Raw genomic sequence first — 27,495 nt, forward strand, 5'->3', positions numbered from 1 at the left:
CTGGCAAATCTACTTATTAAAGTTAAGAAGGGAAGAGTTTGCTGAGACATTTTAAATATTATGCTGACATTGTAATAAAAGGAAGGAGAAAGGTAGGCATGATCTAATTCCACTGATGGCTGCTCAGTTTGGAATATACCATTATTCTTACAGAGCTGATAACCAAATCTCATTCATGGAAGTATTTGCAATAATTTTGTACAAAGTAAAATCTACTGAATTTAAATGTATTTCCTCTATATTTCTTAAAGTTCTCTTGACTTTTTTATTACCCAGATATTGTTTTATCATTTAACCTATCCAATTTAATTTCTTTTCTTAGCAAGTCTGTTTTCATTCAGCTCCATAGTGGGTTCCTATACATTTATAGGAACCGTGTAAGTAATGGGTAGGGGGTGCTGTAAGAAAAATGAAATTTGGTCACTATCACTGTGCTGGCTAAACAATCAGAGATGTTCTGAGATGTGATTAACTTCAGAAAGCAAGGAAGATACAGTCAGTGGTCAGATTTTTGCCATCACTATTTTAGCCTAATTCTTTACTTATCTTCTCCTTTTTTTCCTAGATGTGATAAATAATAATTAAACATGGGATTTTTGATTGACACTAATATATACATGCAAAGTGGGATATTACAACTAGCTTATATGAAAGGCAATTATACTAAATAAATATCCTATAATCCAGATGGTTATAATAAAGTAACAACAAATATATACTAATATTCAGAAAGAAAAACACGTAGAATGGGGGAAAAGTTACAAATCTAAATGTAGTAAAATTGGAGAGACGTAATGTATGCTGAAATATTATGTACAAGCAACCACACATAATATCCCATTATTCTATGTGGTTTAGGAAATACAGATGCATAGTACTGTATACAAAAACTTTACAGAATATGTGTTACAGAATTTATAATTTTTCACTTTTTAGAATGATGATTCAAATACTGCATATTACATAACATTCTACCTTATCTGGATCTGTGTTGCTTCAGAAAAGTTTTTTATCCAAAAAAACTTAGGCTTAGTTATCTTATTATAAATTTTTGTTTGGTTGTTAGAGCTTCTTGGGTTTTAGTTTTGTAAATATGGGCTTGTGGACTTTATTACTAATACTTATTATTTTTTTTCTGTTTTTAAATTAGTAAAATTTTTTTCACTAGAATGATGTTATAGATTTTTTTTTTTCAAAAAGATAGTTTGACATTGAATTTTAAAATAGTTCAATACATTATACCAAGTCTGGGTTTATTGTCACTTGCTTAACCTTGCCTCTCCTGGCTACCACAGAAGTTGCATTTTGGGAGAGGTCTACTTCCATGACAAAGATGATATTGGCCTATTGGTCAATTGATGGGTAGTAAGGAAGGATGTCAACCCATACTATCTTCTGGTAATGTTGTCATCTGCAATTACTTGCCTCATGGAAAGTTTACTTGCTCTAGGCAAAGAAGTTTAAAAGCAAAGCCTTCCTGATATGGGCTGCTTGTCATGGCTGTGTTTGGCCATGAGTTAAAGACAGATGAGCTCTCTTTGGGACATGGAAAGGATGAAGTCCAGAAATTTCAGGCCTCTAGACTTAAAAGAGCGAACAGTTTCCTGACTCTCTAAGCATTAAAAAGAAAGAGAAAGAGAAAACAAAAGAGCAGAATAAGGATGTGGCCTTCCTTTAAAATCTTGACGACTTCAAGGTAGATGCCTTTAAATTTAAGAGAGGCTAAAATGTAAAAAATGTGAAGAAATGTAGCATATCCAAGAACTGTCTAGAAAAGAAGTGTGGGCAAGGTTACTGGTAAAGGGGCATCATAAAAGGATGAAGAGTAGCTTCAGGACAGCTACGAACAAGGACTTCTCTATGTCTCCTAGTCACATACTTCACAGACGGTAGCGTTTGCTGTATTTATTCTATTCCTTCTCCGTCATTTATATTAGGTATGGAAGACAAATAACTCATCTTTTTAGTTTGCTGACATGTAGATGAATAGCAGCCATGTCTGACTTTGATTTGCAAACTCGTCACATTACTCGATACAGTGATGGAACATTTGGGTCATCCTCCCTGGGAGAAAGTAGGCTATGTTCTATATTTGGTTAGAAGGAATGGGATATTTGATGATCAGCAGGGCACAGTGCAGAGAGAGTTAATGCTCCCTCAATATTCTACTTCCTCCTTTATTTCTCCTAGTTCTCATGCAGCTTGATTATGTAATGTGAGCAGTTCTGACAAACGATGAAAGGTAAATGAAAGTGAAGTATGTCATTTATGGGCTAAGGCAATAAACTGTATAAATATAAATGAAAACACAAGTCACTTTTTTGTCCTCTACTGTGAAGCCCTGAAGGGCCTTCTGTGCCTGAGTGTGCAGTCAGAAGATGATAGTGCCTTCACGAGCTTTGGGTCCAGTACAGCCCAGCAGTGATCCACTGGGCCTATAATGTGAGCATCTAGGATTTGGGGGATAGTTTGTTAAAGCAGCCGAATGTAGCCTCTCCAGACAATTGAAAGACATATAAGAAATAATAGATAGTTGATAGATAAATAGATAGATAGGTAGAAAGACAGACAGAGAGACAGACACACAGATTTCTGTTTGTTTTTAGTGTCCTGTAAAAGTAATCTTTTTTATGTTTCCTAATATACAATAGGAAAAATACTGTAGTTTTTTTTTAATATATAAAGAATTGTTCCTAAACATTTCTTGAACAATTACATTGACTGCATTTGCTCAGAGAAGCAACGTTTCTCACCACGGTCTACTGTTTCCACCAGCCCCGATACAGGTAAACATTCCTTGGTACTGATAGTCTGTTTTTCTGTTTATTTTTTGTTTGTTTTTAGGATGAGTTAAGTAATACATTGTGAACAGCTAAAATCCATTGGAACATAAAAATAAGTGTAATTTCATTTCAGTCCTTTGTGTTTTGTTCCAGTATATGAAAAATGGTAAGGTATTTTAAAGGAATATATCTTAGGTAAACCACTATCATAATGCTTGCATATAATGAAGCAACGCTTTATTGAACATTTATTTGGGAGCTTGAAATATTGGTTCCATTGTAGATCAATTCTTCTGATAACAACTTCACTAGCTTTGCAATTCTCAATTTCAATTTAATATTGCCAGTGGTGTTAGACCTGCTATTACTTTTATTGCTTAGATTAGTATTTAAAATATTGTTTTGAAAAGAAGTAATATTGCCGTGATTTTATTATTAGGCCAGTTTTCTCATACATAGTGCCAGGACTCTACAAAAGCATTGGCCTCTCCAACCACAAAGTGTCATTTATACCTTCTATGACTGGCTCTCAAGGTTTTCTACTATTACGGAGATTTGGGGAGCTATAGGGTCAAAGCAACTCACCACTGTGGCAGATCAAATAAATACGATGCTCAGATTTTGAAATATGGCAGCACATTTCAGAGGAAAAAAATTAATACCTATCTCAGTTTTGATTCTCTGCCTCATAAAATTTCAAGACAATCTATGATGAAAAGGGGAAGATTATGGAAAGCATACAGTGACTATTAAGCTTATACTAACATATGATTTTTTCTCTTTGATTATTATGATTAGATGATTTAAAAAATGAAATACATGCTAAATTCAGAGAGAATGAATTTTGCAAATTCCCTATCCTTCAAATAAGTAACATGCCATTTTCTGTTGATAAGCACGTAAAACATGCTATTTTGCCTCGTACAATAATGTGCTCTGCTTGTAATTATTATTATAATATTATAATACTTTATCATATATAAAACTATGTAGCTATTTTATGTATTAACTCCACATTATATGCATTTGCTACTTACGATATAAACTTCACATATTGCAGTTTGTGAGTGTAGTATTCTTAGGGCAGCTCTTCTTAAAGCGTAGGCAATGGCAACCTTGTGATATTTCAGATACTCCGAGGGGGTCCATGAGATCAAGCCCCTTGTCATAATATATGGAAGAGGCCATGCTTCTTTTTCACTTTCTTTCTCTTATGAGTGTACCATGGAGATGTCTAGAATCTACATGGTGTGTGAATTTGCAACAAGCTGAATGTAGAAAGCAGATATGAGAATTGAGGTGTGTTCTCATCAGCAAGACATTAAAGAGGTTTGCAAAACACAGTTATTTTTATTTAGAAAAATGTAGCTTATATGTATAAGGTTTACATAAACAAAAACTAGATATTTAATTTAACATTTAGATAAATACCTATAAACTCACCCCCGCCCCCAAACACACACACAAAAGCTCTTTGAGGTCCTCAGTGATTTCTAAGAGTGTAAGGGGCTCTTAAGATGAGAAGTCTAGAAGGTGTCATTCCCCACTCTTGCTTTGCCGTCCTCAGTTACAATAATCCGCATATCGCAGAAGCGAGGTAGCTGTGCCAGGCACAGTGTGGCTGCTCCAGCTTCAGGTCCGCTTTTCTCTCAGAAGCATGCAGAAATGGCCAAGAAGGAAGAAGGGTGACACTATATCTGAAAGACAGAACTTTACCCAGGCAAACGTTTCACTCCACCCCAACTCCCTAGACTGTTGCTCCCTAGACATGTGGCCAAGATGTCGTCCCATATCCAGCACAGGCTGCGAGTAGATTTTATTAGGACGTATTGCTGCGGACAGTAAAAGGACAGTGGATGAAGCAGGAAACCCACCCCAGCTGCCACGTGGGCGCTTTCTTCATCTGAACGCAGGAAAACAAGGCCACTAAAAGCGTTAGAAGAATAAGGGCCTTGAAGTGGTAGGTAACACTTATATGAGGGAGGAACTTGAAAAGTGAGAGCGTGGAAAAGAATTAGAGCAACACCCATCATCCACTTGGTCTCAGAGCCCTGGGATGGATGGGCAAGCCAGAGTCTGGGGACAAGTCCAAGAAGCTGCAAGCCTCAGGCCACTGTGACATGGGAGCCTGCAGAGAGGTGTTTGGAAGTTGCTGCTTCTGGGCCAGCTGCCATTTGTGTGGAAACTGCTGTGTCTGTAGAAGCCACCTTGTCACTGCATTTGGGAAGGACTGTGTCTGACTGTCACGTGTTCATCGTCATAAACTTATGAGAAGAATGGCTTCCACACCTCATGAGGTTTTGTCACTGGCAAGCTGTACCTGGGACTTCTCATGTAAGGGGACTTGTTCTCGGCTCTGGACTGGTGAAGATGGCGCCAAGTTCACAATAAACAGTTGAGCACGACTGCCAACAGTGTGTAAAGTGTAAACGCCAGAGTCTGAGACGTCTTACTTAGGAATAAATAGACGAAGTATGATCGATTAGAAGCATCACATATTGTTTTTATTCAGAAAAGTCAAGTTCCTGACAAGCTTATGTAATACTATGAAGAATTCATTGGAGGGACACAGCACAAAGTACATTTGAGTAAAAAAAAGTACATAGAGAAAAAAAAAAAAAACCTCCAAAAAAAAAAAAATGAGATTCAATGGCATATAAAAAAAGGGAACATAACATTTGTTAATTCTACATGAAACTTTTAGTATTAACTTTTAACCTATTAACTTTTATGTCTTAATTCTACATAAAAGTTAATATATCAGTATTTGAGTACGGACTTGAGGATTTGTGTTTGTGTGTATGAAATAAGGAATCCATAATTCCTTCCTCAAAATATGTAATACATCATAATATAATATATAATATTATATGTAACATAGTATTTATAGATGTATGTTTAGCCATTTGTCACCATAAGCATTAACTCTGTCTTGTTAAACATTTTACCATATATTTTTCTTGTAGTAGCTTCTTTCATTATAGGTAACACTTCCATAAGAGAAAAAAGGGGGTGAAAAAAAGCAGATTTCTACCGACTATGATGGAGCCACATAACTGCCTAGCTTCCCTGTCTGCCTCCTCGGCGTGTACGGAGACATGCCATGTGGCAGGTGGGGAGACGATCCTTGTCTTGACACAGTTTCCCTCTCGTTTCTGTGCAGGATCTTGGTTTCTCTCTTTTCTTGGAGGCTTCACTCTTTGAAAGGTGTCTGGCTACTCTTCATTAAAGTTTGGTTTACCAGAGTTCTAACACGGCTTATTAGAGTTCTGTCAGATGACCAGGGAATGATGCTTTCTCTACAGTGAGTGTAATGACAGTCCTAACTATGCTGGAACTATCTTTGAAATAAGCTCTATCAGAATAACTTAACTAATTATAAATTTCCCAATATGAAATAAAAAAATAGTGATTTTATAAAGTTTTAAAAATTGTCCTGTTTGGAAATATTTTCTCATGGTTAAATGATATGTGTACTATAGCTATTTTAATAATCATAATTTATATTTATGTCTATGACACTTAAGATGGTAACGTAGTATAAAAGACAAATTATGAATGAAAATTCTTAGTTTCAGTACTAATTCAAGTTTTCTGTAGAACTGTGTTCATGGGGAAGTCACTACATTTCTTTCATCTCCATTTTCATTGTTTGGTGAAAAGGAATAAAAACTGCTGGAAAATAGTTGGCCTAGGAGTGGATGGTGGTGTCAGGCATGTTCTGTTGGAAGAGAAAAGAATGCGTCCTGTGACTGTCACCTGCTGTATACGGGGCATGAAGTAGTCTCTGTCACCCTCACGACCGCAGCCCGCCTGATGGTAGATACTCTCACAGTCAGGTATTGCTTACGTGTTCAGCAATTTTTCTCTAGGCATTACCCCCAAGTCTTCATACCTGGAGAAATTACTGAACCTCTCTAAAGCACAGTTATTATTTCAGTACAATGAGCACAACAGAAATAACTGTATAGACTTATGAAATTTAAGTACCTAGAAGAATGCTTGGCACTTAAGATACCGAATGTGAATTTTCCTTACGAACAAGAACTTTCAGTTTTGCTTAAAACCAATGATCACAGCTCATTGCATGATAGTTCAATTATGAATCGAGATTCTCAAATTTACATACACAGTAATTTGACTACCTGGAACCCAGTTGCCAGGTTCTCATTCAGAAGTTAAGAAAAGTATTTATGTTTTTATCTTCCCTTTTTTTGTTGTTGTTTTTATGTTTTCACCTTTTCTTTATTCTCAACCTGAACTCCCTTTTCCCACAGTGATATTAAGGCTAAGAACTCTAATATATATCTTATTTCAACTTTTTTTCTCCATGTGAGTCACTGTGGCTCCATATTTTATATGACTAAACTCAATTGTACTTTTCCAAATGAATTATTTTGTATATATTTATATTTACTTCAACCATTTTTTCTAGATCTTGTCAATTGATTAAACGATTTATATACACACACACACACACACACACACACACACACACACTTCACACATACTATTCATACTATATATAATTTGTTGTTTTAAGCTTTCAGAAAGGGAAAATATAAAGAAAAATAAAACATTGTTCTGACCCTCAGAAAATATATAAAATATATAAAAAGGAGTTCTTTTATATTTACTTGAATCTGTTTTCTCATTTTTCTCTCATAGTTGGCTCTGTGCAATGATCTCATAATCTGAATTAGTCTCACATCACACCTGAATAAAACCAGCCTGTCCTACTGCATGGTTATTATGAAATTGGATGTGATAATGTTTGTGAGAAGTCGGCCAAAGAAAAGCACTCTTTAAATACAGGAGATAATAACAAGAGAGTTTATGTTCATTAAGATGAGTCATGCCTTTTTTCTGACTTGTTTTGTTCTGGGCTCTAATTAATAAATGTGTCACTTTGAACAATTCGTTGAACCTTTCTAAGGTACATTTCTTCATTAGGAAAATACAGAGTATAATAGTATCCACCTCCTAGGACTGTCGTTGGCATAAATGAGATAATCCACATAAAACAGGCAGCACAACACACATAGAAACACCGAATAAATTATAAAAAGAAAAATAATAGCTAGCATTTATTTATCATTACTTATAAAAAGTTATTTTAACATGCTTTTATGGTGATTATCTAATTTAATACACACAGAAAACTTATGAAAAAGTACTGTTATAGCTATAATGATGATGATTATAGTTAAGTAGCACAGAGATTGGCACACAGTAGACACTCAATAAATATTTGCTGTCCTCTTGTGAACCTCTACACTGTAATTGCCTTTGAGGCCTCAATTAGTTATATCAGTCAGCATTGTTGCAAGAATAGAACCTGGCTTCAGCAGAAAAAGAATTTATTTAAAGGTATGGGATTAGGTTACAGAATCAGCAGGGCTGGAGGCTCTGGCTCAGAGGCTGTGCCAGGAACAAACCCTAAATCACACAGCAAGAGTCATTTCATGAGGACATCATGGAGCAAAAGAATCTGCAACTGGCACATCTGATACCTCAGTACAGCTCATCGAAGTCATCATTATCAGTAATGCTCCCGAATAATTCATTTGACGGAACTTGCAAGATTTGTACCACTTTGTTGTTAAGGGGTACTGAAGGAGCAGTTGGCCTGCGCTGTTTCGGAGAGAATATCCAAATGTGCTCACAACCACCAGACTCTCAGAAATTTCACTTAGGCATCAGTTGTTTGAGTTTTTTATAAAATTTATGTGCAGTCCTTGTGCCAGGAAAAAGTATGGGTCAGCAGCCAAGATACCTGCTACTCGTGCTTATCATGCCTCTTCAGTATGATATCATTAACAAAATAGGTCATGTGGCATCATGAGGTGAACTACATTCCTGTGAAGGAAATTGCAGCACAGAGGCTGAGAAATGATTTAACCCTAGACTGAAATGGGAATGTTTACGTCTCGTACCTGACATATGAAGAAAGCTCCTTCTGGTAACCTCTGTTTACAAGGATAGAGAAAATAATTTGCACCAAAGGAAAAGCTTTATTCCTTCTTCTCTGGGAGCTCCACGTCAGGAATAGCAGTTTAATTCTCCACATCAGGATAGCAGTTTAATTAGAGTTACTCTGTGATAAGCTATAGCCAACATGGCGGATTAATTAGAGATGGGATATGAACATGATCCCCACAATTTCAGTCGTGAATGGATCTCTGTAATGACTGCAATTGTGTCCAGCATAAAAAGCAAGCATTCTCACTTTGGATTTAGTCTTGTTGGTAGAAAGGAGAAGGTTTTGGGGTTTTTTTTGTTTGTTTTTTAATTACACAAATCAAATTGGACTTCAGGGCCCTGGTCCTACATGTAAGCCCCTGGTGACCATGATCCGATTAGCACCCTCTAAAATTCTTTCAGGTTAGACCTAAGTAGCTCACTGGATCTATTGTCTATTGTAATACCTGTGTCCACTGTGCCTGTAAATGTTAATAGCTGCCACTACCCTCAGTCAGATAGCAGTAACTGTATCCTCATGGAAACCAGAGAACTCACCTGATTCCACAAAGATTTTCACAGTAACTGGTGTCCCCAGTCTACAGAAAGGAGATAATACAATATCCATCAGAGATGCTGGCAGGCATCCTTTGCACCAATGCGTTTAATGTTCTTTCTCCAATAAAAAATTAGAAAACTTTTAAAGGTCTGTTGGAAAATCAGTCTTATCTTAGAATATTTTCAGTAAACTCTTCTGGGGCATCATGGGTGATGGAAGTGGGGCGTGATGAACACTGGCTTCCCAGTAAAGGTCTTTTGATTAAAATTATTACAGTGAATGAAATCAAGATAGAGTTAGTCCATCAGGCGGGGAAGAAGGTGATATTTGGGGCGGCGGGGGGTGGGCAAGGAAAGCAAGCATTAACGATTTGAGTTATTTTGAATAAATCTCTGTCCTTCCATTTATCTACCTTATGGTTCCCAGATTCCCATGTCTAACAATAACATGATGAGAAGCAGGAATTTAAATTCAACCTAGGGATCAAAATTTGTTTTGAAGCCCTGCAGATGAGAGACGTAAGATTCTTTTAGCATCAGTGAAAGTTTCTAACATTCATTCTATGCTTTGAGAAGAAAGTATAGGAATTTCAGCTCTGTAAGCAAGGCATCTCTATTCATAACCAACTCGCCCTCAGTCTTTGAATTGTTTATGTTCTTCATTCAGTTCCATGTAGGCACAGTGTTCCCAAAGTCACTTCTACAAGCTCTTCATTCTAGAGTAGCACAAGCGGTATTTCTGTTGTCTAAGTTCCATCCTTAATATTGCATGGATTTAAAAAGCCTTTTTCTCAACTAGTCCAGGAAAACAGGTACATATTCTCTCTACTGTCCACAGAGAATATTGCCAAACCACTTCGGATATTAGTATCTCTATGAGCCAGGTTCTTTGCTGCAAATATGAAAACAGACTCTAGTTGACATAATGCAATTAATTTATTTAAAGATATTGGGTAACACATACAACTACTAAGAAAGCTGGAGAAGCATACTCTTGTGTTACATCATCAGGACAAAGTAAAAAATTGTCTATGAGACTTATTTAGTGCAGTTGTCACTGCTAACTAAAGTGAATACAAGATTGCATGAAATACAACCTCCTGAGATATTGCTCTAGGCATCCTCTTTGTTATCGCATTAGAATTCAAGATCCTAGCTCCGGGTAGGTACGTCTGGTATTCTGGAAGATGCATCCACTGTATAGCTGCAAAGGCACTAGGAAAGGGAAGACCCGACTCTTGCAAATTCTGTGGTTAGAGACAGAGCTGTGTGTGGGTAACTTCTCAAACTATTAAAGGGAGATTCATAAACAGGGCAATCCAATGGAGGACAAATTAATTGGCTTATCATATTATAGTATTTCAATATAAAAATACGATGTGTCTAAAAGAGAAAAATGGTCAGGAAAAACAACTTATTTCTAGGCAGTTAGGATCAGTTTCTGATTTGTGCCCTTGTTTACCCATCACTTTGCAGCCTGATAAAATTGGCCAGTTCACAAGCAAATAAACAGGCTTGCATTTTCTTTATGCAGCATTATAGTCTTTTGTCAATGTCAGTATAAACTCTATACCTGTGGCCTATAGTATGATTTGAATAGATTTGCATTGATATGTGGCCACTCGAAGTCAAGGCAATGATGTAATGGAGAAAATTCTCAACTGATACAAATCATTTAAATGATCCCTTAGAAATGTTTGCCAAAAAAAAAAAAAAAAAAAGTAAATGTAAAAATCAACTAATTTAAGGACTATGGAGTAGCTCAATATTTGTGTATTAGCTGCATTTCCTCAAGGATCATATTTTCATTTCAGCCTTTACTTACTTCCTGCCTTTCAGGACAGACTTTCCTGTCTCAACTTTTCATCCCATCAGCCTTTCTTCCCACTCAAAGTCCCACTTGTTTCTACATTTTATATCTTACCTACTTACTAACATTTTTGCTATTGTGTCAAGATTTGCCATTAATTTATTTGGCAGGCAAATCTTTGCCACTGAAAATCAAAAGAAGATTGAAGAATCCATACTGTCTTCTAGAATACTGTTGCTCACAAGAAACAAGAGATAGCGTTAGTAGAGGGTGTTCTGGTTGGCTAATAACTTTGAAATCAGTGGTAGCAGTAGTTTGATATTTACTTGTTAGCTTTGGAAGTGATAATTAGTATAAGTGTAAACTTATTGTAGACTAAACAACCAGGCCAACAAATTAATAAAAATCCAGCCCTAGAAACAGTATATTTTCCATGTGTTCATATATAGATAAGGTCTCAGTACTGCATTCAGTATAATATTTGTTTTATTAGCTTATTGCTTACAGAAAGTTTGTGTTACTAGAATGTTATATTATTTCTGAAAATTCTTATGCAAACCTAAGAGGAGAGATGACACCGAAGAAGTTAGGTTGGTGGTACCACGCGATCGGAAAAGATTATCCTTTCTGCTTCACCACAAACGTTTGCATAGATTCTTCAGCTATATCCCGACACACGTTTTCCTATTATCTCTTTTCATTTTAAGATGCCCTGCGTCCATGCTCTTTACTTATTTTCTAGATATTGTATAATATTGTATTATATTTTGTTATTGTAGTGAGACTTGCTATGTTTTAATAGCAAGTCTTGTCATTTCTACTGAAATGACAAGATACTTCATGCCAATATGCTAATAGATTTGGGGAGAAAAAACACACACATAAACTGTGCATCAATAGTCTTTTATTTTTATTTTTAAAAAATACTTAAATACATACGGTCTCCAACTTACGATGGTTCACCTTATGATTTTTCAACTTTACAATAGTTCCAAAGCAAAACCATCCAGTAGAAATCATACTTTCAATTTTGAATGTTGATCTTGACCTGGGCTAGTGATATGCAGTACAATCCTCCCCTGCGATGCTGGACAGTGGCCACAAACAGCTGCCCCTCACCAGCCTTGCCATCACATGGTAAACGACCAATATTCTGCAGCGTACTGGGTAGCCAGCGTTTGTCGGATATTATAGACACGTCATGTCTACAAAATGCCCATCTGTGTCGTCTCCCTCTAAGAAGAGGAAGACAGTGATACTTGAGATGAAACAAGACAGGCCCAACTGTAGGCTAACATGAGTGTTCTAAGCACGTTTGAGGTGGGCGAGGGTAAGCTATGATGTTTGGCAGGTCAGGTGTTTTCAGTACATTTTCAACTTATGGTATTTTCAACTTAAATGGATTTATTGGTACGTAACCCATTGTAAGTCAAGGAGCATCTATAATATTATTTTATTTAAATGTATGTCTTCTTAAATTTACTTAATAGTTTTTAAACATAAAATGTATATTCATTGACAATTTAAGAGTATTTCTGACTATGTTTTTATAGTGATCCACAATATTAAATTTTATGATTTTATATGATTTTATATAGTGATTCACAATATTAAATTTTATATGATTTTATATGATTCACAATATTAAATATTAATAAAATAACACATTCATATGAATTTTTTAAAAACCATAAAATATCAGTTTCTGCTCTCAATTTTCCCTTTTTACAATCCTATGTTCTAAAGAACGTTTCTCTCTTGAATTATTTTGGTGAATTTATAACTTAAATCATTTTTAAATAATAATAATAAATCGCATCTGATTACTTTTATCTACTTTTGAGGAGGTAAATTTTCTGTTTTAAAGCTTTAGAATGCTTTAGAGTATCTTTGAAAAGATATGTTCTAAACAGAGATTCTGATTATTTGAAAATACGTAATCAACTATATTGCTCATTGTTGTCCATGCTCATCGCACAGAAGGAAACATAAACCAAGACTCACGCATTTACGGCTGGTTCTTTTATTCCCTGAAAATGCCCAGTTCCTCATACTTATTTATTTAATTCAGCTGTGAGGCATGAGAATAAAAAGCACAAATATATAAATATAAATATATAAATATATAATATAGGCACAACATGTAAATATATTAGTGTTAATATTTTTGTTTTGACTAACAGAGTTATGAAACTAAAGATTATTTTCATTCTACATACAAAACTGCTCCAATAAAATTTAAATGAAAGATTATTGTGGGAATTAATATTTAATGCACTTAAAAGAGCTCTGCTCAAAGTAAGAACTCACATTTAGGTAGACAAACCGACAGAGTGAGCGAGCAAGAAAGCATATATATTAGTTTCAAAATTAGTTAATTAGATATCAAGTGTTAACTAGAGTTTCTATCAGGGGAAATGGAAAAAGTAAGAAACCTTGTTATGCTATTTTAAAAAACACTTCATTTTTAATGGGGGAATAGTAGAAATCTAGAGAGTTCATGTGGTGCCTAGCTGGTGTTCTGTAATTTATTGCAAAAGTGTCATCCAGCCCGATTCTCTTTGCCTTCACAGAATTCATTAATACCATGTATTTCCCTTCGCTTTACTCTTTTTTTTTTTTTTCATGTGAATTATTTTTGTTAAGACTGACTACAAATTCCAGCCAGCATAGAGGATGTTTTTATTATTATTATTATTATCATTACTATTATTATTATTGGTGTTATTATTGGTATTATTATTATTGGTATTATTTTCTCTATAGTCCTCAAGACTATACTGAGGGAAAGTATTCGGTTGATATACACTTCACAGACATTCATTTCCAGATTACATGAAGTTAGTTTGTTTTCTTTTTAACTGTATTCTCCGCACGAAGTATTTGCCATTTGAAAAACAACAGTACTTTATCTTCTACAAAGCTTTGAAAATCATTGTAGGACAAGATGTTACCTGACATGCCTAGTAGTTGCAATTTATTTTAGTAGTTATATCAAACACTAGACTTACATAATAATTCTAATGTGTCATTCATATTTCTTTTTTATATTCTATAAACAGGAATTTTATTAATTGCCATAAAGGAAAGAAAAAATCTCCACAGGGATATTTCCAGGGATTCTATTGCCTTCTAAGTGGAATGAATTTCAGACACTGCAGATGTTATTCTAACATTTAAAATGTTTTATGTCATTTGCCATTTTTTTAAAAAAATAAATGAAAGGTTTACCCATATTTCCTCTCATAGGCTGAAACATCTGTATGTTCTGTGCACAACAGGTGTCCAATAAATGTTTGGGTGACTGTCAGTGGTGACTGCTAATGACTTCATAATGAAGTAATTATTCAAGTGCTATGCTAAAACTGTGTTTCTTAGGAATTGCATAGTGACGGTTTTCAGCTGACATACACTATTACATAAATTTTGATAAAATTGAATAAATTCTATTTTAAAATATCCTTTAACTTGAATATAATTCACTGATTTGAAGACTTGCAGAATGCTATTATAACAAACAATGAAAATAATTAAAATATGCATACCCATGAAACAATAAAGGCTTATCAAAAGTGTTCAAATAAAAGATGACAATGAAATGAATGATTAGTTTTCAAAGTAGAGTCATCTGCTCTGTGAATAATCCAAGGAATGCTTTCCAATTTCCATGCATCAGCTCCTTTATTCAAAAGAGAAAAGCTCTCAAAAGAGACATATGGGACCAAACAAAATGTAGGATACTGTGAAATTAGAATTTTAAAATGCTTTTCTTATTTATACCCTGCTTATTTAAAAAAAAAATGATTTGAAGCATAGCAAATGGATATATCCTTAAAAATCTTTTCTTGGATTTTTATTTTTTTTAATTCCATAAAAAGTTTTTCTTTTGTTTTATTTTCCTTCTTCTGGTAAAAGTCTCTAACTGCAATGTCCAAAAGATGCCAGGGCTCTGTGTTGGTTGTAGAAGAGGTAACGACCTCGATATTCATGAATGTAACTTTCTGTTAATTGTTTCAAAAAGTTATATTTTTTAGCAATGATGAAATAGTTGGGAGCTGAATATTGAAACAGCCCTAATACACAAAATAGATAAAAACTAATTGCTCTAAATATGTATATGAATTAATGTGGTTTACTTATTAGATATGAATGGCATATTTTAAGAAATTTAATGATAATGAGCCTACAAGGAACAGATATTTATTTACACACTTTGCCCATATTCAGTTGAATACTAATATCTGTAATAACATGTGAAAACTGCTTTTGAATTTGATATTTAAAAGGAAGAGGGAATTTAAAACAAGTATTCCTACATAATAGAATTTTTAAATTACATGGGATTATCATCTAGAACTTTCTATCTCATTTACAAGGGATAAATTTAAGGCACAGAGAGGCTGAGGTTTAATGCATACTCTATAAGTTCTTTATGGGTAGAAAAGTGACTAAAATGTGGTTTGTCTCATTTGCCAAATAATATTTGTTCAGCCAGTGAAAACACTTTCCATATCTCGTGGTTGGTCTATGTGTCTATGTGGAGTGAACCCAGCCATGTACTTCATGGAAATGCGTGTGATGTGATATTCATCATGAAATAAATCTCTGAAACAATTAAAAGTTCATGTTTTGAGTCTTTGTTCATATATACTTTAGTTGAAAAAAGAGAAATGAGTAAAAGGCTCAACTATCATTTTAATTCTGGTATCACGGTAAAACATATATAGTGTAAAATTTGACATTTTAATCATTTTATCTGTATGATTCAGTGACATTAACTACCTGTATAGTGCTGTACAATCATCCAAAAAGTTGCCATCACCCCAAACAAGAATTCTGTACCTATTATGCAATATTTCCCCATTTCCCTATTCTCCCTCCCTTGGTAAATTTGAATGCATTTTCTGTCTCAATGAACTTGAACTATTGTAGCTATTTCATATAAGTGGAATCATACAATATCTGTCCTTCGTGTCTGGCTCATTTAACCTGCATAATATTTTCAAGGTTCATCTATGTTGTGGCATATATTAGAACTTTATTTTTTTATGGTTGAATAATTATTTTATGTGTATACCACATTTGGTAATCCATTCATTCATTGATATAAAGTTAAATTGTTTTCTATCTTTTGACTAATGTCTTGACTGCCTTTTGATTTTAGATAATTAATAGATCTTTTAGATTATTATTTTAGTGCAGCATCCAGTTTTGTTCCTACCGTTTGCTAATCAGACATTTGAAAATAAAGCGATTTCAGATATAATTATTGAGAGAAAAACAAAAGTCGATACAGGAGCTTAAATTTTTTTAAATTTTTTCTCTTTAGGGTACATTTTGGTATACATAAATATGTTTATGTATATATGTAAATATGTACTCAGTATACATAATAGTTTTAAACTATTATTTCATGACAAATTGGAAATGGTTAGTTAAAGGGAAACAATCACAGTACAGAGTTGAACATTATAAATTTCTACTTAAAAAGCTTTCTTTTTCTTAAACATTAATAAATCTATTTTGTTATGACCATATGTTCTGTACTAAGTTAATAAAAAATTCTGAAAATATTTCTTTGACATAAAATACTTGGAAAGGATTATCAATACTAATGGTAAAAATGAAAGACGGATGAATGACCATTACCTGTGTAAGAAATTTCATTCAAATAACATCAAAAGGAGAAACAGGAAAAAATAAGTTCCACTTAATTTTCTGTCCAAACTTCTCAAACTATTTGCTTTAGCACAAATTATCATCTTCCATGAAAGTTCCAATTGAAAGGGAACAAAATATAAAATAATCTTAAAGCATCAAAAAATTTTTCCATCTTTCTATTAATCTTGCTACTCACAAATAATAGATTATATTTATTTGTTTAGTAATAACATGAAATGTGTTTGGGGAAAAAAATAATTGTTTTGAAACTAAAGTTATTAAATTTTAATATATTTTTTCCCCCAGATGAATTCAAGTTCTTTATGAAAAGACTGCCCCTGAGTTATTTCCTCAACGCGTCTACCATAATGCATTTGTGGACAATGGATTCTAATTTTCAGCGCCGGTATGAGCAACTGGAGAACAGCATGAAGCAGCTTTTCCTAAAGGCGCAGAAAATTGTACACAAGCTCTTTAGCCTTAGCAAGAGGTGTCACAAACAACCCTTCATCAGCCTGCCAAGACAAAGGTAAGGCATGCGTGGTGACAGAGACGACTCAGGACGTTGTTCTCCCGGTGAGTTCTATTCATTTCTGAATGCAGGTATGGTAATATACATGGCACAGTATTATTTATATTATTAGGAATAATTCAAAAATGACATTTAAGTTTCAAAATCATAAACTGTAGTTATCTTCCAAAGGGATACTCCAATGAAGAATACGTAAGCTAAGGCTTCCTAATTTTTTTTTATTATCAGAATCAAGAAGTCATTCTAATTTGTCATGAGTTTGAGTCAACTAGCAGTTGTATTACAGTGAACAGAAAAACACAAAGCCTTTTGGTTTTATCGTAAGCATAGGAGATAGACAGGACCACACAGTTAAATTTCTCAACAAGTAATTTTCAATTAAAATAATTTAAAGTTTATTTTCTTTAGTGTTCAGAGTACCATAAGCCTTATTTAGAATGAATCTGATAATTGCTGTGGAAGTTGCTAACAATTTATGTGAATGATGGCAGAGTATTAATATACTATCTGAACTACTTTTGAGAAGCATAGTTTCTGGATTTGCTATTTTATGACGTATTGACCAGTCAGTGTTTATTTATTTGAAGTCAGATTAAACGTACATCAAAATGAAAAACGAAGGAAAAATATAGAACTATATCATGAAAATATGCATTTGTACCTGTATCTCTGTTATAAAATGCTTAAATTTCGACTCTATGATTAAATTATTAAGCGGAGAACTCTATAATCATAGATTTTTTTTTTTAACTGGGAAAAAAACTTGAAAGTCTATACATTTTTAAAAACTAACTTTTAAAATAAGTCATTGCCATTTTTGTTTACAATTCATTAGATTTTGGGCTATTCAGCATTTATGCAACCATCACCACTATCAAGTTGAGAGCATTTTCATTATCCCAAAAGAAACCCAGTGTAGATGAGCGTTCACAGCCCGTAACTCATACACCCAGCCCTAGGCTAGTAATCTCTAGAAATTTGTCAAACCTACTGTTTGTTCCTATAGATTTGCTTGGTTTCTACATTTCATGTAAATGCAGGCATACAGTATTTGTCATTTGTGACTGGCTTCTTTCATTAGCATAGTTCATCCATGTTGTAGCATGTATCAGTAGTATGGTCTGTCACACTTTGTTTATTCATTAGTTATTTGATGGACACTTGGGTTGTTTCTACTTTATGGCTAGTATGAATAATGCAGCTGTGAACATTCATGTCCTTTTTTAATGTGGACACATGTTTTCAGTTTTCTTGGGAATATACCTAAGAGGAAAATTGACAAGTCATTAGGTAACTCTGTTTTTAACATTTTGAGGAGCTGCTGACTGTTTTCAGAGTGGCTGCAGCATTTTATGTTTCCACTGGCCACAAGCGACAGCTCCAATTACTCCATGACATCTCTGACATGTGTTATTGTCTGTCCTTTGACCACCGTCATCCTAGTTGATGCGAAGTAGTATCTTCCTGCGGTTTTAATTTTCATTTCCCTGATGACTAATGAGGTTGAACATCTTTCTGTGTGCTAAATGTTTGTCCTGTATCTTCTTTGCAGAAATGCCTATTCAAATGCTTCACCCATTTTTAAATTGTTTTAATTTTTATTATTGAGTTGTAAGAGTAAGTTCTATATGTGGATGCCAGTCCCTTACCAGTCGAATGAAATGCAAATATTTCCTTTCATTCTCTGAGATGTTTTTTCACTTTCTTGGTCCTTCTTTTCTCCACCTCCCCACCCTCCCCTCCCCGCCAGGTCAGTCTAGCTAAAGTTTGTTAATTTTTTTGGTCTTTGCAAAGAACTTATTTTTGTTTTCTTAATATTCTTATTTTTATTCTTTAATTGATTTTTTCATTTTAACTTTTATTTTCCTCCTTCTGTTTGCTTGTATCTACTGATTTTCTTTTTCTAGTTTTGTAGAGAGAAAAGTCAGGTTATGATTAGAGAACTTTCATCTTTTTTAATATGGGCATTCACAGCTATACATTTTCCTCTAAGCACTGCTATAAGTTTTGTTATTTTATGCACCCCGTAAGATTTCATATTCCTTCTATATATAAGATATATATCTGTCTGCATATTTCCAAGTAACATTCCCAAATAGAGAATCGTGCGGATGGGGAAAGGCATTGTCACTTAATTATAATGAACCTTATGCTTCATGTGTGGGTTAAATACAGTTTGTAAACCACTGAAATATATGATTTTACCCTCAAACAAAATAGGAAATAAAGAGGATGAGTTGGTTTAGGAAGCATATTGATGATTTTGGTTATGAACATGCTGATTTTAAGGGTTCTGCTGTTTAACAAGTACAACTAGAGCTGGCTATTTATATCCGAAGCTTGGGGAGATTTGAGCAAGTGGCATGGCAACTGAGGGTGCTCGTGAAACCACGAGGTGTGACGGTGATATCATGGAAAACATACAGATAGACTCCGAGGCCATGTTTAAGGGGTGAGTGGAATAATGGAAACTGTAAATGAGAAGAGAGCAGGGTATAATATATCACATGAACCACATTAATTTCTAGTAAAAAAACAATTTTAAACATAGAAATGTGCCATAAAGTAAGATTTGTAAGGCATATATGAGAATATGAAACAATTCAAGTTGGATATATATAGAATAAATAAGCAACATAAAGATGTATTATTTGGAACAAAATTTAATAATCTAGAGGAATTACTATTTGATTTATTTAGTTCAGAAGTTTTGGAAAACAAAGAGGCCAAATTTTCTTGACTTTCTTTTTTTAATTTAGGGTAATTCCTGTTAGCTATTACTCATCACATGGACACACAATGCAGACTTCTTCTTGCTATATGTATTTTACTGAATTTGGATTTTTCCCATGACCTTTTTTCTTTTACTAGGAATGTGAGATTTTTCTCTCTATTTTGCTTTTGTTTTCCCATTTTAATAGAATAACGTAAAATGACATTAGGAAAACAAAAAACAAAAGTAATCTAGTGTGTTAATAGGATACAGTGGAAGAAGAGTTTGGGTATTGGTGAGGCATGTTTTCAGAAGCTCTGAAAGAGGAAATGTCTAAGCAGTAACAGTGATTTACTTCCATTGGAAATTCTGTTTTTTTGTCCTGCTTTTATGGCATTTTTCTCAGATTAAAAAAAAAAAATCATCCCACCGTAAAAATGGCTTTAAATATCTGATATTCTGGAATCTTGAAAAATAAGCAAAAGGAAACATAATGAGACCTGCAAAATGCATCTTCACGAATAAGATTATTTCCTGACACTTCCTGCATGATAGCAGGCAGGTTAAAGTTTTTCTTCATAATGTAGTTTTTCTTTAGAATTCTTCCTTTCTGATAAAGCATGCCACTTAGATTAACCCTAACAGGTTGGCACTACCAACAATACTCACCTCTTGAATTCATTTGACATCAATCCTCTTTCTTAGTTGAGTAAATTCTGAAGCCTGTAGCAATCTGGCTTCCTCGAGGTAGTGAACCTTTATTGCTATCTTAAAACTTTTGAGATAAGCAACAGTGACACATTCACACCATTAAAGCAGTTATTGAAAAGCATTTGTGTATAATTTCTAAAAAGTAGCTCAACCATATTCTACTGTGCTGTCTTGTTTTACTGCCAGAACAGCCAAGGATCCATAGAAATTTTGCATTTATGGTGTGTTGGTAAAGGTTTAACAACCAACTCTCTAGGGGATAAAAACCCCTGATTTATAGCATTTACCAATTTTTGTGGTATAAATATTTCCATCATTGTCAGTCTCAGGCAGCCAGTGTGATGTCACTGACCATGGGGTTGTGACTAGATGTGCACAATTGTTCCTTCTGGGACAATATGCGCAGGCCGCAGCTAGCCGTTACGAACTGGCAGACGTGTTTTTATGTGAAGTCTCTATCAGTAAGGCCTGGAGATGTGAGGGAAAGAATTGAGTAGCTAGCCACTTCTTTCTTTGGTGCAGGAATCCTGTCCACAGCAGGTGGCAGTGAGGCTGGCATGTTGCCTCAGCGTGGGGCAGAACACCCCAGTATTGTTTGAACCCCTGTTTTCGTCCGACCCCTTGATCCAGTGCACTTCTCTTTCTGTGGCTGTCATCCAGCTCGTGCTCTAACTCAAGCGTAACTTTTTGTCCCGTCTGGGTCCCCAGGTAGTTTCAGCTTTAAAATGCGTGCAGGAAAACTGGATGTTGTAACGTTTTCATGGGGAGCAATCTTTGAGAATATGTATCACCCATATCCGACTCACAGAAATAATGTAGAAAACTCCTTTGAAATCATGTTTCCCCCTCTTTAGCTCCTTTTCATCCCCTTTCAGCCTACTTTCTTCTCTTTCCTCTTTGTTGACTATCCAGTTTCCCTTTCAGCCTTCCCTCTTTATTGACCTTTATTTTCTTTAATTTATTCTCTCTCTCTCTGCTGAAATCTTTCTATAAACTTTGTTTTTTAAAAAGCAGAATGAGCTGGTGTTCTCTGAATCCCAATTTTCATCTTCTCATCAATCTTCTGCAGAATAGTGCCTCCCTACCTTGGATCAACATTCTTTTTTAATGCATTAGAGAATTACAAATAATAGATTTTATTCCCTTTTCAAATTTTTTTATACTTTCAAATACATGGCATATCTAATTATCCTTCCAATAATTTCCTCTTATAGCACTAGCTAATTTGACTTAGGTTTCCTTCACTTTTAACAACAGAAGCCCTTTCTAGTAGATATAAAATCTAATAAAAATCTGGATCCATTTTTAATATGGCCTGCAAGCAGTAAAAATGAAGTATAAAACTGTGATTTGCCTGTGGTAATAAATATCTGCAAGCTGGCATAAAGCTTATTTGAGATAGAGCGAAACCCTCCAAGTCTAGTTCAGTAAATTTGTTTGCTTTTTAGTTTAATGGTTAATTTTCTAATAGTTAATTTTGCCAAAGTGTCTGTATTATTAGAGCATACACATAATCATGCAATGCACCATTATTACACAATGTTGAGAAAGGCAATTTGGGAAAATATTGGCTTGGGGAAGGGGACAATGAGAAAGCATAAGTTGTTGCCAAGTCTTAATGGTGCATTATATAAACTAATAAAGAAATGCAAATGTATAACATTAAATGCAACAATATAAGGTAAATATAGCTATTAAACAGTGGGGAAAAAATCACATTTTGCTTGGCATATAAACAAAGTGTGAAGATGGATTGCAATTTCCTAATTTATAAACAAGAGAAATATGGAAATGAAAGAATTTTAATTTTCTATCAAAGTATCTTTATAAGGAGTTTTCATGCATTCAATAAAAGGGATTGTGGATTATAATTCTTATTTTGTATTACATTATGCAATCTTGGCAAACAAAATGATTTTTGTTGTTTTTTTAATAATGAATAGAGAAAAACTTTGATTAGATGAAATAATTCATATGTGATGTTACAGTATTTATGCCTAGGAAACATAGATTAAACATGCTTAGGAAAGTCATGTACACCTAAGAAGCAATTTTTTAGACTACTGCCATCTTGGCCAGAATACTTATAAGGTTAAGATTATAGATATATACTCTGATCCAGAATAGAAAGATTAGGGTGGGGATGTATTTAAACTAGCCTATTTTAATGACCTTTCGTTTTAATCCTGAGAGTCATGCTGCATAAGATATTAAGAAAATTCTCTCTCTTGTTTGGGAGAGGTGGATTTAAGAGCTCGAGGTTCTTCCCATTTACCTTCCCTGACTCACTTTATTATTTTTTAATTTTATTTTATTATTAGTTTCAAGGATACACACAGTACGTCGGTTCGACATTTATATAGCTTATGAAATGATCTCCCTGATTGCTCTTTCTCCTCTCTGGCTCTACACCTAGTGTTACATTACTGCTGACTGCCGTGCTTTCCATCCCCGTGACCCTCAATCAACTACTAATTTGTACCTCTTTAACCCTTCACTCCTTTCTCCAGCCCCTCAACCCACCTCCCCTCTGGACGTCACCAGATTGTCCTCTAGATTTATGAATCTGTTTTAGTTTGTTCTTTTTGTTCCTTAGATTTCGCCTATAAGTGAAATCATATGGCATTTATCTTTCTCTAACTTATTTCTCTCGGCGTAACAACCTCTAGATTCATCCATGTCATTGCAAATGGTAGGATTTCATTTCTTTTAATGGCTGAGTGATATTCTATTGTATATCTGAACCATAACTTTCTTTATTCAATCGTCTGTGATAGACGTTTCCATATCTTGTCTATTGCACATAGTGCTGCCATAAACAGAGGTGCATAGATCGTTACGAATTATTGTTTTGGTTTTCTTTGCATGAATGACTCATTTTATTTTCATGGCTCTTTGAGCTCCAATTCCAGCCGTGCCCTTACCTCTAATCTTAACCCTTACTCCCCGGCCTATAATCCGATTCAGAGATTTTAGTTGTGCTGAAAGCTCACTGTTTGAACACTTACTCCTAAAAGTGTGTATTTATTGAAAATTAATATTTTTATTACTTTATAGTAACTAAAAAAATCCACTTTAAAATGTTATTTCATCAAATAATTCTCTCCTATATGTTGTACATAATATTTATTTTATATTCTGTGTCATACCTTTTAGTTCATATCTGCTTTATTATTATTGTTATAATATACCATAATCAATCCAAACAAAGTTCTTGTAAATATATAGTTTCAAGTGTTGTCTTTGTGGTTTCAAGTGTACAATGAAAACCATGATTGGTGGTGGTAGTACGAAATTTAAAGAATTATTTGGTGTCAAAGGATCCACAAATTGTGTAATGTAAATCCTTAAGTTGGTCAACTGCTTGTAGGTAATTTTTCATTATGTATAAGACTGTGACAATATAAACATCATCCATATCTTTGCAAAAATTAAAATCCAGTAACTTTAGCTATTCACTGCTTCCTGAGTTCAGAATCCATGGCTAGTGTGTCAAGAGAAATGTCCCAGGTCCTTCGCATCTTCACACTGGCCTTTAGACAAAGAGAGTAGCAGTGATCAAAAAACACATTTTGTCCAAATTCATCATTGAATCACAATACTCACAGTATACTAATGCAGCGGTTTAAACAACACCCCTCTCAAGTTAATGCTTAAAATAAAAACCGAATTAAAAGGCTTTATAATTTTCCTAGTGCAACTTTCACTTTTACTTACACATTTTATCCTGTCACTATTCTCATTTTACCATCATGAGTAAAAGAGGAAAATTGCGTGACAAAGTGTTCCGACTTCATAGCACCAGGTACGGTCTTCAGATGACCAGTGCAAAAATCATTCGCTGCTTCGTGTGATGTCAGAGTTGCTTTTCCACTATCTTAGTGGCAAACCCTCTAGCAAATAGCAAACTTTTTGGTCTCAGGACCCCTTTATACTCTTGAAGATTATGAAGAAATCTAAAGAGCTTTTGTGTATGAGGACAATAAATCTATGTATGTATGTGTGTGTATGTATAGATGATAGAAGATAGATATGATAGATAAATATAAAATCTCCATATAAATGTATGTATATACATGAATCTATACACACATTCATACCTATTTACCATAGTAAAAATTAAACCATTAATTTTTAGACGTGCATTTATTACTATAATTGATAAGCTCATTGCATATTTATACATACGTATTTAAATTTGAAGGATTTTTGCATATTCTTACTATTAAAATAGATGAATTCTCATAGTTGTTTCTACAATCTCTTGTAAATTCTAGATTTGTATCCTTACACAAATTTATTGTAGAAGTGAGTATCGTAATATATTTTTCAAATAATTGTGGAAATATTCACAAGAATTATTTCTTTATATTACACACAAAACTCAATAAGTCAGACATTCTTAAAAGTTAGTAGTAATGTGAAATTTAAAACTATGTGATTCACATTTTGAAATCGCTTATATTAAATTCTTTCTTCTAAATGGACCTTCTACCCGTGCATACAAAATCATGCACAGGTCATCTAGAAAATACTGGTTCACTGAGTTATGAAGATCTTCTAAATATCAACACATATTATTCATTATACTATAGCCAAAAAAAAAAATCCCTTTCCTTAATATTGTCATTGGATTTGTGAGGGAAGTCTTTATGTATTGGAAAGCTGTCCATCTCATAGTGGCAGATACAGGTTTTCCAAGATTCTAATTTTCCCTTGAAGGCTAGAATTTCAGCATTGATATTAAATAGGTCAGTTGTCTCGTATTAAATACATCGATATGTCTTGAAGCTTGAGGTGATAGGTTCATTTCTTTCAGTTTTGACGACAGATCTGCCAGATATCCAAGTGTGAATAACCATAGTTTGTCTGTCAATCATTCCTTCAAGTAAAAATGTTTTGCATGAAAAAAGCGACGCCATCTTGCAAATGAAACAATTGCACCGTGCATGGCCTCAAGTCCACCATTCTAGTTCAATGGGCAGCACAAGTTTTGCATTCAGATGCCCATTTTATTTTGACATAAGGATTTGAGACACAATAACCTTTTTTTTACTGCTTCACCAAAACATGTTTAAATGAAACTGGCTTTCTTTTTGTTCTGCACGTATGTGGCAGAAATGACATGTGCCTACTGTATAGCAGTCTGGTCCCATGGCTGTGATTTGGGCTGAATCTCCAGCAATAGTTGGCCCACCATTGCTTTGGACACCATCGATGCAAATCTCAGATGTAAGTGAAAAGAATGCATGGAACTCTGAGTTGGGTCCTTAAAGGAAGGATGAACGCATGCTCTCCCTGTTCTTCCTCCCCTAGCTAAACTGCAGATGTGATGGCTGGAACTGAAAATCACGACATGAAGAAACTTGTTAAGAATGGTAAAGCCCAATCTCTTTGAAGTTACCGTATCAGTCCTGGGCTGTTTGCAGTTTCACTGTTATTTGAGAGAGGGATAAAATTGCATATTTTTTTCTAAGCCAATATTACGTGGCTTATGTTTCCACAGCCAGCTTGCATCCTAACTAGTAAAAGGACCTTACCGAATGGTCTGCAAATTTTTAAAAATTGCACAATTTGTGATTTCATTAAAAATGGCTTTTATATGATTAATGCAAGGGACTTTTGCTGAGAGCAGTTTTATATGAATGAAAGTGTAGGGGAAAGTCGAGATATGAATTTTCCTTGCATTTCTATGTTACAGAAGAATTTTTTAAATTGTTGTTTTATGTTTCAGCCACTTCATGATGACTCACTGGCACATGCTAAGTAATAATGAGACAGGGCATTTAAAGAGCTTAATATTTAGGTTTCTTCAATGTGTTACTGAGAAATGTAGACTATATAGCAATTATAAAGTACCCAGCAAAGGGTAGGTGCTGAAACAATGATTATTAAATATTTCCAAAACAGAAAACACTATTTCTTATGTATAGATCATTTCTAATATATTAATGAACTTTCTGCAAAATATGTTTTCATGTGTTTCATAGTCAGAATTCATCATGAAGATAATGGCATAAATGCTATAAGAAACTCATTATTGTGTATAATAATACATAGAATAACACATAGGACACTGGATTCTGATTCAGGGGAGCCAGGAAGATAAATTTTCAAAACGGAAAAAAAAAAATGGTGATCGTGCCTGACCCTCCTTGGTACAGGGTCATTTCTAAACAAATTTCAAAGTAGACGAATGTGTCCTTTCCTTCTCGCTGCTTTCTGTCACTTAGTTTTTGGCATGGCCAAACTTCATCTCCCCTGACTCTAAGTTGTGCTTATCTTTCTGCTAGAGCATTCCTTTGTTGATCTTCGGCTCAGAAATCATTGTCTTTCAATTTATTAGATCTCAGTAGATGCTCGCGGAAAGTAATTGTTTCAAAACCAATTCATACTTAAGTATAAAAAGTGTTTGTGCTTTTTAATTCAATTATTTGCCAGCCATAAGCATTTTCCAATTTGAGGCATTTTAGATAGAACAAAATACATATATGAAAACCCGTGCAGTCATAACGATGCAAATGCTCTTGTCTTCCTCTCATGGATCGTGTGGAGCCACCAAAGAGCTGTGCCCTTGACTATTTGTCCTGAGAACGCTGTGTACAGCCCACAGTCTATACAGGAAAGGGGTCCAAATTCAAACCATAGAGGCACTCTTTTTTAGATAGCTGCATGTGATACTATGAACAAGAACAGAAGGGCTTTACGACTTTTGGAATTCCTGTGGACTTAAGTGTCTGTGTGTGTGTGTGTGTGTGTGTGTGTG

At 34.3% G+C, this 27,495-nt stretch overlaps 1 protein-coding gene across 2 annotated transcripts in view; it reads left to right on the plus strand.

Annotated features, from left to right (window-relative positions):
• The window catches only part of BRINP3 (BMP/retinoic acid inducible neural specific 3), a 245,387-nt gene that overhangs the window by 180,646 nt on the left and 37,246 nt on the right, over nucleotides 1–27,495 (plus strand). For both annotated transcript variants that reach the window (XM_006916221.2, XM_006916222.1), the window contains one exon: nucleotides 17,080–17,302. In XM_006916221.2, the coding sequence (XP_006916283.1) occupies nucleotides 17,080–17,302 (223 nt within the window). The remainder of the gene's footprint in view (nucleotides 1–17,079; nucleotides 17,303–27,495) is intronic.

The sequence above is a fragment of the Pteropus alecto genome, unplaced genomic scaffold (assembly GCF_000325575.1).
Source record: "Pteropus alecto unplaced genomic scaffold, ASM32557v1 scaffold65, whole genome shotgun sequence".
Lineage (NCBI taxonomy): Eukaryota > Metazoa > Chordata > Mammalia > Chiroptera > Pteropodidae > Pteropus > Pteropus alecto.